General features: G+C 34.1%; 3 protein-coding genes across 3 annotated transcripts; 1 reads left to right on the top strand and 2 right to left on the bottom strand.

The window, feature by feature from the left end:
- The first annotated feature begins 2536 nt into the window (after positions 1–2536).
- LOC120127172 (plant intracellular Ras-group-related LRR protein 4-like) lies at positions 2537–5149 on the top strand. Its single transcript, XM_039145158.1, has 4 exons — positions 2537–3341; positions 3483–4396; positions 4490–4658; positions 4834–5149. Exons 1-3 carry the CDS (start codon positions 2702–2704, stop codon positions 4634–4636), a joined length of 1701 nt encoding a protein of 566 aa, XP_039001089.1. The 5' UTR covers positions 2537–2701; the 3' UTR covers positions 4637–4658; positions 4834–5149.
- Positions 5150–6221: 1072 nt separating this feature from the next.
- On the bottom strand, positions 6222–7723 carry LOC120126813 (MLO-like protein 10; the record flags this gene model as incomplete). Its single annotated transcript, XM_039144892.1, has 7 exons — positions 6222–6627; positions 6747–6808; positions 6895–6961; positions 7053–7088; positions 7269–7442; positions 7523–7563; positions 7660–7723. Coding segments are annotated over 7 exons (843 nt in total), but the record flags the coding sequence as incomplete, so codon positions are not given.
- Positions 7724–13672: 5949 nt separating this feature from the next.
- On the bottom strand, positions 13673–16816 carry LOC120127181 (serine/threonine-protein kinase TNNI3K-like). The gene is made up of 3 exons (XM_039145166.1): positions 16233–16816; positions 14904–15984; positions 13673–13978 (listed from the first exon to the last, which is right to left on the bottom strand). The coding sequence occupies exons 1-3, from the start codon at positions 16646–16648 to the stop codon at positions 13694–13696; spliced, it is 1782 nt and encodes a 593-aa protein (XP_039001097.1). The 5' UTR covers positions 16649–16816; the 3' UTR covers positions 13673–13693.
- Positions 16817–17431: the final 615 nt, after the last annotated feature.

Here is a 17431-nt window from a genome sequence, read left to right as displayed (position 1 = left end):
CATCAATGGTGAAAATGAAACTTACTTAAATATTAGTGACTATTGGCGTAGTTTACCCTAAATGAAACAATGTTGCCACTGATAATACTACATGTAATGAACAATAAAATATATAAACTTGTACTTTTATATAAATTATAAATGAATAAATAATAAAATAGTGTTGTTTCTAACGATACTACCAAGTCTAAAGAATTACACTCACGAACTTAAAAATCTAATAAATAAATAGTAGTGCATGGATGCATTTCATCAATGCTTCACAGCTTTTTTATTTTAAATTCATTTTAAAATTGAAAATTCTTTCATTAATGAAAGATAATCAATACTATTATAAAAATATTTATATTTTCATATCTTTATACATATTTTTTAAAATAAAATAATTAAAATTTGTTATTTAAAAATATAAAAGTAATTAATTAATATATAAATAGTTTATTATTTCACTTGTGATAATTTATTAAATATTTATTTATATAAAAGATTTCCTATCCAAATAATAGTAGTAATAATAGAGATGAAGCCATGACAAATTATTATGATGAATGGATGATTGATTAACCATTTTCAGTTGTGTATAGTTAAAAAAAGGTTAGAAATAAAATATTTTTAATCATTAGGAAATCATAAAAGAATTTATGTACAAGAAATAAATTTGCACGCAGTTTCTTAGGTTAATCTCCGTTGTAGTCATTGAACTTAATTTCAATTTTTATTTATACCATAAACTTTTAATTTAATTATATTATTTTACTTTTATTATTAATAAATTAAACTACTTATACTAATAGTGTTAAGTAATTATTTTTATTCCATCATCAAATAATATTATAAATATTTTTTATTTCAATTTTATAAAAAAAATCTTTAAATTTATTTAAATGAAATATTTGAAATAATTCTAACAAAAAATTAGTTAAATTAACAGTTAAACATTATTTGATGATGATATATAAAATATATTAAATAAAAATGTCAATTTTAATTTATTTATTATAATCATTTAACCATGTTATTTATTATAATCATTTAACCATGTTAGTATAAATGATTTAATCTATCAATAATAAAAGTTACATGATGTAATTTGACTAAATTAAAATTTATAATTTAAATAAAAGTTAAAATTAAATTAAATGGTCTAAAATGTAAATTATGATAAATTATATTAAAAGTTACTTAACTATGTTTAAACAAATATGTTAATTATTAAATCTTTTAAAAATTAAAATAATCATTAAATTTTTTTCAAACGGTTATAAAATACTAATTAAGTTATATTAAAAATTTAAAAATATCATTAAATTCACTTATAATTACTAAAACACCACAAGACTTTCTTTATAATATTTAAATAGATGTAATGATTATTTTTATAATTTTTAATTGTTTAATGAATAAAATAATTATTTAAACATATTAATGAGATTTAGTGCATTTCACCCATAAAATTAAGATTCTTAAACTAACAACAGTTGGTTTAATAAGATAAGGCATTATATATCTTAAGTAGAGACGAACGCAAGATTTTATGTTAGGGATTGAACCTTTGAAATTTTAGAACATGACAAATGTACAAAATTACATAAACAAAATTAAAATTTCAATTGAAAATACCTAAAAAATCTAAAATATATGTTAATTTTAAATTTTCAAGGAGACGACTGCTTCCACCCGCACCCCTCGGTTAGTCGATCCATCCTTGCTCTTTAGTAAGTTTAGAGGTTTAGCACATTTTTATAACATGACAATAGATTTAATGATTATTTTTATAATTTTTAATTGTTTAATGAACAAAATAATTATTTAAATATAATATAATGAGATTTAGTACATTTTACCCTTATAGTTAACTTAAATCAACAATCAGTTGATTCATTGAGATAAGATACTATGTTAGGAGTGAATCTCTGCGATTTTAGGAGAGGACAAATTTATAAAATTATAGGGAGCGAAAATAAATTTTCAATAGAAAATACATAAAAGAATTTAAAGTATATGTTAATTTTAAATTTTCAGAGAGACGACTACCCAACCTGCCTCCTCGATCCATCCATGTTCTTTAGTAAGATAAGATGTTTAAATTCTAACATTTAGGAATAGAACAAACTGTGTTGAGAACCATTTTCGTAAATCATTTTTACAAAATCTAATACGGAATAGTCGATTAATACCTCGTACTGATGTATAAACCAAAAAATTAAGATTCCTAAAATAAATCTGAGCAGTGCACCGAAACAGCTGGATTTATTTGACGCCATATCGTACCCTGTATTTTATCAATTAGCCTCCCTATTTGCAATGCAATGGAAGCATCCATTACATAATGGTAACATAAACAAAGAGACTCGCTGCCCGAACTCAATCTGATATTGTTATTTTATTATTCGGTTTAAAATAAAATAATTCAAATTTAATTCGTTAAATTGTATTCATATAATTTTTATATCTAATTTAAGTTTAATACATTTATAAATAAAATATCAATTATAGTCATAAATTATTCACACTTTATTCGAATCGCTTACGAGCTTACACTTTGTTCAGGGCTGGTCGAGAAGGAAGGTGCCGCCGACGATGACATCGAAATCAATCTCGGTCTCAGTCAAGATTCTTTTTCATTAACCGTCAAGTTTCGTGGAGTTGTGGTGTAATTGAGATTTCCGCGCAATTCAGTGGTTTCCTTGGTGGAAACAATATGGTTGAATCCTGTGCGGTTCACTCCACTGACGAAGCGGTGGAGGAGATCATGAAAATCCACAGATCTCTGCCGCCGCGTCCTGCTCTTGACGATGTTCAAGCTGCCAAGGAGCTCATTCTGAATGTCGAGAAGGAAGACCTAGCTAGGCTCGACGCCATTGCTCGACAGACCAAGAGCCCTAATATCCCCGAGGAGCTCTTCCTTATCCTCCTCGAGATGCAAAAGAACTGTGTTCACTTCCAGAGCAAGGAGCAGATGCGGGAGGCGTATAAATTGCTGGATCTCGAGGCCGTCCATGCTTTGTTCGATGAATTTATCCAGAGAGCATCCAATTGCCTTTCCTCTTCTTCCTCCTCCTCGAAATCTCACGATAAATACCCCCGCTCAAACGCCTTGCCTCGAACCACCGCTACCCCGCCGCCTTCCAACAACTCATTTTCCGCCGCCACGTCGTCGTCCTTCACCGCTAGGGAGCCTGCATCAGAACAAGTACTCTTCTCCAGAGATGACAGTTCCGTTAAGAAGGCAAAGTCCTCCCTCTATGCTAACGCTACTGATGGCGGGTTGGGTATTTCTATTTCATCTACACCTCACATATTGGATTCCTCTCTTAAATCTGGGGGAGCCGCTGCTTCCGGTTAGCTTATACTTACGTTGATTTCTTTGTTTTTTAAGTAAAAGATTTTGACCAAGACTTTAGTAACACTTTGTTCAGCTTACTGATACTGCCACTGGTTTCTCTTTCTCTAATGCTCCAGCATATTACTTGCTTGTGCAGATCAAGATGGTGAGAAGTTGAGTTTGATTAAGCTAGCTAGTATAATTGAAGTCTCTGCAAAGAAAGGCACTCGAGATCTCAACCTCCAAGCCAAGTTGATGGATAAAATTGACTGGCTTCCTGAATCAATAGGAAAGTTGTCGAGTTTAGTTACACTCGATATGTCTGACAATCGAATAGTAGCTTTGCCTGACACCATTGGCGGCCTTTCGTCATTGAAGAAACTCGATTTGCATTCAAATAAGATTGCTCGACTCCCGGATTCCATTGGCGATCTTCTCAGCTTGGTCTTTCTAGATGTCAGTGCCAATCAGTTGTCATCTCTGCCTCCTACATTTGGGAGATTGGTACGCCTAGAGAAGCTTGATTTGAGTTCCAATCACTTTCCTTCGCTCCCAGACACAATAGGTTCACTCATTAGCCTAAAGAAACTGAATGTGGAGACAAATGACATCGAAGAAATTCCACATACTATTGGTCACTGCACTTCACTTAAAGAGCTTCGTGCAGATTATAACCGGCTCAAAGCCCTTCCTGAAGCAGTTGGGAAGATAGAAATGTTGGAGGTTTTATCCGTACGATATAATAACATCAAACAATTACCTACAACGATGACATCTTTGGCAAACCTGAAGGAACTAGATGTCAGTTTCAACGAGCTGGAATCTTTGCCTGAGAGTTTATGTTTTGCCACCACACTCGTGAAGATGAACATAGGCAACAATTTTTCTGATCTCCGATCCCTACCAAGGTCTATTGGGAACCTTGAGATGCTTGAGGAGCTGGACATTAGCAATAATCAGATCCGGGTCCTCCCAGATTCTTTTAGGATGTTAACACGCCTTCAAGTTCTACGTGTGGAAGAAAATCCCCTGGAAGTGCCTCCTAGGCACATTGCTGAACAGGGTGCACAGGTAATATTTCCCTTGCTATGCCTTCCATTTTTTAAAAAACGAAAGAAAAGAAAATGTTATCACATGGCTAAAGTTATTTCTTCATTTCCTTAGGCTGTTGTTCGGTATATGGCTGATCTTGTTGAGAAAAGGGATGTTAAATTACCCCCCATGAAGCAGAAGAAGAATTGGGCTCAAATATGCTTCTTCTCCAAGTCTAACAAAAGGAAGCGCAACGGAATGGACTATGTCAAAGCCTGATTTAGCGCACTTGTATGTTTGGGTAAGTTGTCTGGAAAGCAGTGGTGTTATCATGTTCTTGCTAAGTTGTCCCACACAAACATAATGACGGATTTGGAATACTCATAGCTAAATCTTATCCTAATGGAAAATCTTCTCAAAGGAAAGCTAATAGCAGAATTTTCACTCATAGTTGTCCTTGTTTTTGTATCTAACAGGTTTTTTTAAGCTGTTACCGAGTCAGATGAAATCAATTAGGACGATGCAACCAGTCATTGGCATCGCCAAGTGGATCATACATCATGGTTCTGACTTTTCTTCTTAAAATCGTGGATTTCTTTCCCTTTTTCCCTAATCAATTATAATTGTTTTCCCTCACTTGATTTTTGTTTTCCTTTGCACTGAATTGAGGTTGTACTGTTCAGAGCCGAGAAACAAGGGAAGAAAGAAATGTTGTAATCTGTGTTTCTATTGTAAAATTGAAGCTTGAGTACCATTTTAACAAGCCGTTATAGAAAATTATTTATTTGAACACGGGATGGTTTTGAAAAAGTTTCCAGACTGGTGCTTTGATTACTCCAATTTCTGCTGCTATCTTGATATTGCAGGCTCTCTTTTACAACAGCATTTACGAATTCCACGGAGTTTGAGCTGATCCAAAAGACACATCATGAATTCGCCATTGGGTCAGCAAGTCAGTGTTTCAAGTCTATATTGTACTATCTTTTCATCTTCCTCATTAGCAGTGAAATGATTAAAAGGGGTTCGGAAACCTGTCTGCAGTCTGGCATGCGTTCATGAAATAAGTACAAGAGACTTCAGTTTTCATGATGAGGTTGGTTTATGTAAATTAATACAAATATTTTAATTTGGTGTGACTGTAGACATGAAATTTATGATTTCGGTTCATAGTAATCTTGACATATAAAGATAATTATATTTATCCAACACAAAATTACTATATTTAGATGATTTTTTTAAAATGCGTCAGTGTCCTTATAGGCATAAAATTGTATAATAATACTACAGTCGAATCAATTTAAAATTAAATAGTAAAATCAAAACTAAAGTTAAACTTCAATGCTATTTGGTATAATTTACCCTCAAAATTAATATAAAATTATAAAAGTTATTCTAGAACACACAAAATCCGATTTAATTCTTGAACAAAACTATGGAAGGTAGGGCTTGGGGCTAGTGAATTCCATAGAGACGGGAGTCACAGTCGTCGTCTTCATGTACATGGCAGTTTGATATGAGTAGATCATATGCCGGTTGCTGGCTGGGTCTCCACTCCACGCTCCATGTTTGTAGAAGAACGAGTAATAGTAGATACGCGGGGGGCATGGACAACTGCCAAGGCCAACACTTATGTTCCAATCTCAATTAATATAATTTTTTTCCTAACTATGGACATATATTAACGATACAAGCTTTTATGTGAGTAGACACATAAAATTTCACGATAGACATTAATTATTAAAAAAAATCAGATTTTAGGATAAAACACTCACTCATCCTGATACAAGTAGATTCCTAAATGACTCTTATTATGCAATTTCCAAGCAAACCGAATCCAACTTGCCCAGCTTCCTATCCTATCTAACAATCTTTCATGTTTCCTTTACCGGGGCGGACTTCGTGAAGGAGAAGTCGTCTTCATTTCTTGCTTCTACATGGTAGTTTTCGTTTATTTCGGTTGCTCGCTTATCGTGGTCCACTCTTATTGTCAAATTGTCTATCGATGCGGGATTCAATGGCTCAGCCTCAAGATCAGACAAGTCATGATCTTCAAAGATATTCGAAGAACGTGTTGAATGACCCGTAGTTTTGAACCGACAAAGTGAGTGTCCGGGGGAATGAAGTGTTGAACTCGGGCTTACACTTCCACCCAGGGCTCTAGTGGGTGACTTTGTTGCATTTCCTCGTCTCTTTTTAGCAGCCATATGCCAGTTCTTAAGAGCCTTGGACGTTTGCTCATCAAAGATGGACATTTTCATGCGGGACCCCATCTGCAAGTACCCGGCATTATTAGCATCACTCGGTTTTTAACTCTATCCATAATGGACAGTTCACAGTAAAGAAAGCAACCGAAGGATCAAATCGAAGATGTTGGAAATCGAAGAGGCACCTTAGTTACGAGGGCGTACAGCGGGAGGGTGATGTAGCTGCACAAAAGTAGAACTCCGACCCTGAGAAACACGAAAAACATTTAAGTATCTGTGGTGCATGATATTACCATCCACAATAAACTGATGGTACTTGAGCTTAAGCTTAACCCAACGCAAGTTTTACTATGACAAGCTCGAAATCAGCATGAGAGCAAGAATTCATCCCAAAGGAGTACTGCACAAGGAATTACAAAAAAAAAAAAAATGAAAATGAGGGTTCGGATAAACACGAAATAAAAGAGCATGTGAAAAGCTTAGATAATTACCAATATCCACAAAAAATAAGTTATCTGGAACGCATTCTGCGAAAATGAAGAAAATATGGATCAAACATCCATTACAGCATGATAAGTACTCATCACATGAAATATTCTAGACAACTATGATGGAAAATAGCTAAAGGATTGAACTGGTTCATTGTCTGTTAAAAAGGCAGCTATTCTTATATTCGAGAATTGATCGAAGTAGAAAGTAACAAATACCTGAAATAATGCTAAATGAATCAGATGAAGAACTAATTGGGGTCGACCGAACCAAAAGTATTTGTCCGAGGCTTGTACCAGCGGCATTCCCTGGACAACAGCATGCCTTTCGGTGATCTCGAGTGCCATCTTTGTCAAAATTGCTTGAAGTTCTGTCCCAACAGCTAAGATGATCTGTTATGTATTAAACAATTAGAAGTTTAAAATCTTCTACTATAATTATAAAGAAACTTCTATAAAGAAATGTTGCTTACAATCACAGGAATTAGGGATGCCCAAAAGAGTGCTTGCCACCCTGCAAAAAGCATGTATGTTATTAGCAAACAGAATTCAGCTTCTAATTCAGCCTGACATAGCAAAATATTAATCCCCTCGAGAAAAACCGGCTCACCTTTGACATTTAGCAGCAGGAAGACCACAAATGATGCCCAGAGCACCGGATTGCGAACAAGATAAACCTATGATCAGGGATATTAACAGCAAGGGAAGTTGTCCGGTGCAAGACAGAAATATAACTAGTACCTTACTCCTATGACGATCTTAAAGTTGTCCTCCAATGATCTTTTGATATATTTTTGGAAGTTAAACTTATTTCCGGGAGCTAAATGAACCTATGAGACAAGTTTGAAATAGTCAGGAAGAGAAGGACGACCCGACATCAAATATCGTTGGCTTTGCAATTGAAACTCACATTGATAAATCCATTTCGCAATGTCAGGTAATCAACCCTCCCAACGGACTTGAAAAATTGTCGAAAGAAGCATCCCTGCAGTGAATGGCTAAGGTCAGTACTGAATTATCAAGGTAGCACATTGAAATACATGCTAATACACCAAGATAACCAAACATTAACTGGTGCAACATCTCCAAATGCAGTCATTCTAACATGAAACAACTTCGTGAACAACTTAAAAGCAGAATGCATAAATATTAGTGAATCATAAAAACAAAGTCATTGACTCACCAGCTTTAACCTTGTACAAGGCTTCAAACAGAGCTCTCTTGCGTCTTTCTGTGAACCACTGAGTGGCACAAGAGTATAGATGACGATGATAAAGTGAATTAAATCCAAATGCCCATAAAAAAAAAAAGTAAAAACTTGATGAAGAAAAGAGAAGGAAGGATTACCGTTTCAAGTTTGTGAAGAACCTTCTCCAAGGTAATGGAGATGATGATGATAACAGCACAAACACCAGCCACCGCCCACTCTCCTCTGAACTCTCGGTTGCCATTATTCTTTCTCCCTCCATTATTAACAAAACCCACAAACACCACCATAGTAACAACGGCTTCATATTTTTTTTCCTTTTTCAGAAGGCAAAGACTAAAAGATGACATCAAAAGGAATGGAAACTGTAATTGAAGACAAAATATTAATTTGGGTTTGCAGGAACTTAGAAAACAGTAGGGGCAGTAATATTTGTTGGCGTTGTTAAAAAAGGAGTAATAAATACTGGAGATTTGGAAGAAAGGAAGAAGGTTCAGAATCTGCTCTGCTCTGCTCCACCACCTCGAGTTGAGTCAAATACCATGGATATTAACACGTTTACAAATTCTCTCACCACGAGAGAGAGAGCTTTCCAATGCCAGCCAGCCAGTATTATCATTCCATCTTTGGGTAGTTGAGGTTACTTTAAATTATGGGGGGCAGTGAAATTCAATGAATTTTAATGTTTATGTTTCAGTTTCAAGCATTTCAGTTTTGAGTTCACAAGTACATTGGTCCCAAAGGGAATTGATTAAACAAAAATAGAAAATTCATGGGAATTCTCTTGCTAGAGGTATGGCATCGATCAACGCAGCCAAACCTAGGCATGCTCAAGTCAAGTTGTCGAATGAAATGATTAGAAAAATAGAAAAACCTTGCCCAATGAATCATTCTTGCTACCCCCGCCCACTTCCCAATTTTCTTTCTTCTATCTTTCCTCGGCAATTGCTTATATAATTGCTCTTCCCATACTTATATTTTACTAAATATAAGATTAACTAATATTATTTTTATTTTTTTTAAAATCAGAAATAAAATTATCTTAAATTTTTAAGTTTTAATATATTTATGATTAAGCTAAATTCGATTAAATTTAAATAAAGTTATAGCATATATTAAAATTCATAATTATAATTTCAAATTTCATAAAGGTAATCCATGCGGGACAACGCCATTAAATCCTTTTTACTGCCTGGCTTGACCGGGCTAGGGTCGGGTGGCCGCGGGTCAGATTATATAGTTTTGACCCTCGTGCCGCCTCCGCCTCCACGGGTCTGCTTTTGCCGCCTGACTTTTTATTATGTTTCTTTGATAATATTCATTCAAACCTAATCATTTGTGAGCACGAATTAAGTGGTCTATGTTAGTGAAGGAATTATTATTGTTGATTTGAATTCGAGCATATAGATATAAAATGTGAGAGCGTTTAATGTGAAAAAATATATTTATCTCAGATTAATTAAAAAATATTTGTTTTCAAAATTACTCTATGTAATACAATTCAAATAATCTTAATATATATAAACATTCAATATATTAAAAATCTTTAAACATATATTATTTTGTATTAACCGTAAACTAATAAAAAGATATTCTACACATTATATATATATATATATATATATATATATATGCAGAAAGGTATATTAATTATTCATATGTGCAATTAGCTCCATTAATTTATTAACTTAATGAGCGTTTCGTCCCCAAATAATTTTTTATTATTCTTATTTCAATTCAGAGTCCATGAGACAAACGAATTAATTAAAAAAATTGCAACTACACACAAAAAATAATTGATAGAAAAAGTTATTCATTAGATACCAACGAAAATGTACACAATTAATTAAATTAATATTCCTTTAATATACAATGAAATATACTGAAGTGGGTGATGGGGACTGTTAAATTAAATGTCAGTGCCACCCCAAAAAAGGAATTGTAAGGTTAATAATACTCTATTTCCTTCACCGTTAAAATAATATATGAATTTGATTTTAAATTATTGACGAGACAACAACTCCACCAACAGAATATAAATCTCATATTATTCCTTAAATTAAATATGATTTTGGACCGTCCATGTATGCAAATAATGCTAGAATCCCAAATTTAGCAACTAATTGCATACTAACCATGACCATCAGTACTGAATCTTATTTCTGTTCATATACAAGCAATGCTATAGTGACTTGAAGATATATGAGTTGTGTGAGCGGGATGAACCCAAATCAATCGGTTAATTAACTAAGTTCCACACGAGTCATAATTAATAGAACTATAATCTTTAGGGGTATAAATAAACCAGATTTAAACACATAATATTATGTATTTGTTTGTTTGTTTTTGCATTAATGTTCAGTTCGTGTTGGTTTAAATTGTGAAATTACACTACTAGTTCTTAAGCTCTTTAGGCTTTGGGATTTGAATTTCAAAATTCATCATGTGTTCAATTTAGTCCATACATTCACCTGTATTCAAAATGTAAAAAAAGAAAAGGAAAAGATAACATATTAAAAGAGTCGATAAATATTTTTATAAATGAGTCAATAAACGGCTTTATTAATGAATAGAAGCAAATCGAACACACATATGTTCGCGTTCTTTCGTTTATTAAATAAACACAATTTTTTTGCTTATATTAATTTATTTAACTTAATAAACGAACATAAACGAACGTTATACAAATGATTTATAGAAGGTTTTATTCATTTACATCTCTAATAATCTTATTTTCTTATTCTCCTTTTTTATATTTTAATTTTCCATTCAACCAATTACACCAAGTCATTGAAAATAGAACTATAATCTTCTAATAAAAAACAACATATACAGACCATATATAGTTAATATAATAGAGCTTACTTAATGAAAGTAGATAGCCACGTTACCTTTCAATTCATTAATTATTAGTTGCACCAAGGGGCGGAGCTTAGTGAGGACCAAAGGGACCCTATCACTGTTAAAATTTATTTATTTAATATAATTTTGGTCTAATAGTATTTTAATTTATGTAAAAATAAGTATTTAAACTAAAAATATAACAATTTATTAAATATTTAATCAAGTGAGGACCGAACTAAAGAATGATAACCTCATATTCTAAAAAATTTTGGTCTAATAACACTTTAGGTCATTGTAAGTTTAAATATTAGATAAATTAGATGTTATATTGTGAATTTTGAGGGGGGGTTTTAAGAAAAAAATCTTTGGTGAATACAAGGTAATATCTATACAAAGATTCTCAACTATTTGATAATGAATGCTCATACTCCTACATAGAAAGTGCTCGAACTCAAGACCTCAAACTCAATGATAACAATAATCTCTTAATCACTAAAATCGTTTAATTCGTGTTGAATTTTGAGTTTAAATACCTAATAAATCTTTATATTTTTTTAAATAGTCCAATATTTAATCCCCTGTCATTTTTTTACTGTTAACATTTAGTTCGGTCTCCATCAATAGTTGCGCTTCTCTTGTTCAATGGGATAATGTCCTACAATTATTTATTAAGAACACGATAAAACATGTAGGGTCCATGAAGAAGGATATTAGCCAAGGCTTGAATAAAAAATACTGTAATTTTCTAATGTTGGAATTTAAATTCTCTTTAATAATTATATTTAATATTTATTAATCAATAATTCATTGGATATATAAAATACAAGTTGCAAAATTAATTCTTCATTTTAAAACATGAATTTTATCAAGTTGGTCTTGATAAGAACAATTCGAAAATAATATTTCATCAATTTAAAATAAATTTTTTATCATGTTGGAGATATAAAATTTTGTTTTTTTATATCATAATCTAGTGAATATATATATATATTTTTTTTATCATAAATATTAAATTTAATTATTATTTAATAGGAAATAATTTTAAATAATTAAAGCTTTAAGAGAAATATGATCTTAATAATATTGTTAACTAATTTTTATTTAATAAAAATACGATCTTAATTATTATTAAATAGAACATAAAGAGATTATAGAGAATTAATAAACAGACAGATGAAGTGAAGAGTTAGAATAATTGGAAAAAAATTAAAGGTATAATGTCATTTGGTAAGGCCCCTTCAACTTTGCCTACATGAAGTAAGTTTGCAGTGGTTTGTTGGATAAGGGAATTCTTGTCCTTATAGTTGTCCCAGGCAACCTGTAACAAGGACGGAAGCCCATTTGGGAACCGTTGTGTTGGAGTTTCCTATGCATCTTTCTCCTTAGCCTTAAATTAATTTATTTGTTACTTTCAAGCTTCCCGGGCAGATTATTGTCTGGTTTTAATCTGGGAAATTAATGCAGATTGGTGGTTTCTACGTATGAACTATCGGTTACCAAATGGTAAAATCTTTGGCTTCCGATGAATTAGTTTTGAAAGCTGAACCTAACGACGAATCGGATGCCACAGCCAAGAGTCGGCTTCTGAAAAGAGAAAATGTGGAGGAAGTCTTTGCCATGACAACTGCGGCAACAAATGCTGTTGAAGATCCAGAGACAACAAGCAACAGTGGGCAACCTGCCCTTTTATACAAATCATTAGCAAGAATCATACAGAAATTAGCAGAGATGTTTGTTTGGGCTCAATTTCTGTTAAAAGATGGTAATGTTTATTGTTAAACGTTACCCTCAGCCAAAGAATCACCAGTTTCTATAAACGTAACCCAACACTAACATTCGTATCGGAAATGAAGAACGGGAGAAGCAGAGTCCCCAAAAAATCAACTCAAACTGTCCTACAAGTTACCAACTCAAACTTAGAAGAGTATTTGAGAAGTAAAACAACATGATCCTCAACATCCATCAAGCTTAACGCCACCATTACCAACCAGCTCTTGTTGTTTCAACATGCAAATGCCATTTTTTTCTCTTATGATTAAAACGTCTGAAATCATTGGCACGTGTAAGAAATTATAGTCGAATTCCCAAGTGGAGATCCTATACTAATAGTTTTCCAATAGGTGGAAAACATTGTGGTATTTGATTGATGAATTCTCACCTTTTTCTGAGACAAAAAAACAAGACAGACCACCTCCGGGTCCCTGAACCAGCCACCACAGAGACAAGAAAACACATGATGCAATTATTCCTTATTTCACTCCAAAACTTTAGACACAAAAAGGGCTCAGAAGATCTCATTTCCCCTTCTTTTTCCTCATTTTCAATCAATTACTCGTAGCCTATCATGAATGCTCCACTCACACGTGTTCTTTGGGTGCCAAATGAAAAAAAAATGAGTTGAAAAGGTGAATGAAAGAAGATAAACTTAGATTGAGATGGCATTTAGAGTTTTCTTTTTTCTGGTGTAGGAACTTCCGAAAACTACAGTCATGCATTTTTCTAGCAAGACATCATAAGAAGTCTACTATAACAGAAATTTAGCATGAATGGATTACAGTTTATGGGAAAAAAATTGTGGGGGTTGGGGTATATTTTACCTGTAATTGGTCCACAACAACAGAGATAAAATTTCGGAAAATTGCGGTCGCTTTGTTGGACAACTATTCCAGCACTTGGTCATCAGAGATTTGAGGATTTGGGGGCAGTCCTTAGGGATATCGGGCCTTAGGCCGCATGCAGCTATTCCTACTGCTGCTTGTACCGGTGAACATGCGGAATAGGCTGCCTCACCTGTCACCATCTCCCAAATCACCATCCCAAAACTATAGGAATTACTCATCCATGTCTCGGTAACATTCTCTGGGTCCCCAGCAATGATCTGCACTCCAAGAAATGTTGCAGCCAGCAACTGTAAGTTGTACAGAAATGGAATATGAAAATTAAAATAGATAAAGTAGATATAACATATTATTGTGCACGTATGAAATGTTGCATTGAAACTCTTTGAAGTCCCGTTTATCATGTTATTTTATGCCAAAATACAAACAGCTATATACACTAACATATTATTATTGAAATTTGATATAACTTGCAGATAGAAAGAGAACCAGTAGGAAACAAATTTTCACCGAAAGAACTCTTACTGTAGGCGGCCATGCTCGCCCGAAAAACAAATGCAAACAATAAAGTACGACATCACTATATGGTCACTGAAATATATAATAACTTAGTGCCTCTAATTTTGCTTTAAAGATAATCACCACATCAATATCAATAACAATTAGGAAGGTAGTAATCACAAAGTGGCCTTAGGTATGGAAAAGGACCATAATCATGCTAAAGTTAAAAGGCTCCACAGACAATTTGATAAATGTGGCATTTCAACAGTATTGATGCTTTGTTAATTGCGAATAAAGTAGTGCATAAATAAAACACAATATTGAAGTGTAAAGCAAAAACAATAATTTAAACAGGTTAGGCATGCCCAAAAAATGACGTTTTAAGTTGTGACATAACGACTCCTTTAGCAAGGTTAGATTAATAGCATCGCATAAAAATGACAAAATTCAATCTGAATTGCTCATAAGTGATTAATCAACTGTTGAAGAGGTTTATTTAGGTGAATTGATTTATAATAGCTGGTCCGTGTGATTGATGGAGTTGACTGCACTGCACGTGATGGTTATGAGTTCTGAATTATGACCAACATTAGCAAAACGATTTTGTGCACTCGGGCGATGGGAGGGAATGAGGTTATGACTGCATAATGACATTAATTCAAAGAACAGTAAGGTGATGCAAACCTCGGGAGCAAGCCAACGGTAACCATCGGTTTCATACTCCATTGCTTCACTAACACTCTTACAAGCAGTGACTATACCCATGTCTGCCAAGCATGCATTCCCATGCTTATCTAGCAGAATCCTCTGTGTGTTAAGGTCTTTGTATGCAACACCATGATCGTTCATAAACTTGACTCCTCCTGCTACATCAGCAGCAATTCTCATTATATCCTTAATCTGAAGCTTCTTGTTCTTTAGCATCAAATCATGGACTGACCCACCTTCCATCGACTTGGTAACAACGCACAAGCCATTATTTTCATCAACACAAACACCATAGAATTGCAAAATGTTCCTATGCCCACAAGTCATAAGCTCTAAGAGATCTTTTCGAAGTTCAAAATCATAAGAATTCCCCTTGTCACATCCTTTGAGCTTTTCGATTCCAACACGTTTACCCTTGTAGAAACCTTTAAAAGAGCTGGGAGCAATCTGATCAATAAACTCAAGACTGTCGGTGTTCAATAGCCATTTCCCTATCTCTTCTGCCCCTGATTGGACAGTTTGCCATTCATCAACCGATACAACAAACGACGAGGAGGGCAGAGGCATTGGAAGCTGAATTCTGGTATTCAGATTTTCAACCCCACTTCTTTGAGTTTTCTCAATTGGGTCTTCCTCAATTTCCCCAAAGTCCCTCCCTTTAGTACTCTCCTCCTGACAACCACAAAGTCCAAAGGGTAGCTTCACAGTGGTCGTCTTGGGCTTCCTGAGAGCAGATTTGAGGGCATTCTCGATGTGGGATTTAAAAGACTTGTCTTGGGTATTCTGAACCAAGAAGAGAATAATTCCAAGGGTGAACCCTTTCTTCTCGAATATCTGCATCTTCTTGCAACAGATGGAGGCAGTATCAAGAGCACCAGACATGGTAGACCATGAAAAGGAAGAATTGCAAGCAAATGTGAGCTTAAACACCGAACCTTGTACATCATCATCAGATGTTTGCTGAATAAATATAGCAGGATGGTCATCCCCTGATGCTTGCTCTATCAATTTTACATGTAGAAATACTTCTTTCATATCAAATCCCGCTTGTGCATAACTGTCAACATGATACCCCAAAAAATAAAATTAGAAGAAATTAAGGGAGAAGAAAAAGGAACATTTCAGCATCATACTAATAAAAAATTATGAGAAACCCAAACTTCCCCTGTTTAAAAGCCAAGAAAAACAAAACCCATATCTAAAAGGAAACTGCTTATAGAATTCTGTTGATTGTTACTGCATTTTTTTTAGAGTAACCAAAAACTGAGTAGGAAAAAAAGAACATGCAAGGGAAGGGAAGGGTACCTGAGAGGCAAGGAATCATAATGCTTGCGGATATTGGAGACAAGCTTCTCAGGCAACTGACTTCCAGGATAAAGCTGAGTCAAGTTCCGTACAACGGTACCCCAGACCACTTTCCGGCAAGTATCGGCCTTGGAGGAAGCAGAGGGGACGAAAGAAACAGTAGGAGGCTGATCACGCGGGGAAGATGTGTCGATATTGAGAGAGTTCTTGAGAGATGCGATGGCCTCGGAGACGTTCCTGCTCAACCTCTGGAACCGTTTGTTCTTGGCGGATGGCGCTTCTAGCTTGGCCGAAGCAGCAGAGGAGGAAGAGGTGTCCTCGGATCGGTCGTTGGAGCGCATCAGAACCTGCTCGACCATGTCGTCATCGGTGGTTGTGGTGGCTCGGCTGGACCAGCACTCGAGGGCTGCAGCCATGGGGCCTAGGAGTTCAGCGCGGCTGCGGGTCTCCAAATGGGGATGGTAATGTAGACGGGAAATGGGTTAACGGTGGTGTTTGATCTGTGCTCCAGATTTCTGACTCTAGCTTTTGCTCTGCTCTCGTCGTTGTCTTTCTTTTTTGTTTATTTATTTTATATATTTGTTACGTGTTGGATTTCTGACATCGGAAAACACTGACTGAGAGAAAAATGAGAAATGGGCTTTCAGTTGTGTATTTTGACTAACCGTTGATGAGTTTAAGTGAGAACTGAGGGAGAGATTTTAGTGGTAAAAAAGTTATTATTTTTTAAAGAATGTTTTTATATTTAAAATCAGATATTAATATTATTTTATAATTATATTAAGAAAATTAAAAATAAGTTTAAATTATTTTTTTCAAAAACAATCAATTTGAATATCATCAAATATATACATTATTTTAAATTTAAATAATAAATATTAAATGAAACATTTAATAACATTAAACTTTCACTTATAATTATTTTATTTTTTCCACTTCCGGTCCAAGAGATAATAATCTATACTTGATTTGATACAATAGAAGCACCACATGCATTCACATTCACAGATCGAAAAGGACAGGCAACCCCAGGTCCTTCACTTCACAATTCACACTCCCATCTCCACAAATCATCATGCATGCATTCATGCTTTTTCCATCATTATCCCCATTAATGATAATTATTGTGCTCTTAAGATTTAAAAAAATGAAGTTAACAAATTACTGATTCAGCGACAACGAATCATATTATTTTTGAA

Source organism: Hibiscus syriacus, unplaced genomic scaffold (genome assembly GCF_006381635.1).
Source record: "Hibiscus syriacus cultivar Baekdansim isolate YM2019G1 unplaced genomic scaffold, ASM638163v2 tig00110462_pilon, whole genome shotgun sequence".
Lineage (NCBI taxonomy): Eukaryota > Viridiplantae > Streptophyta > Magnoliopsida > Malvales > Malvaceae > Hibiscus > Hibiscus syriacus.
The sequence above is the reverse complement of the archived record's forward strand: the minus strand, read 5'-3'. Positions and strand labels throughout refer to the sequence as shown.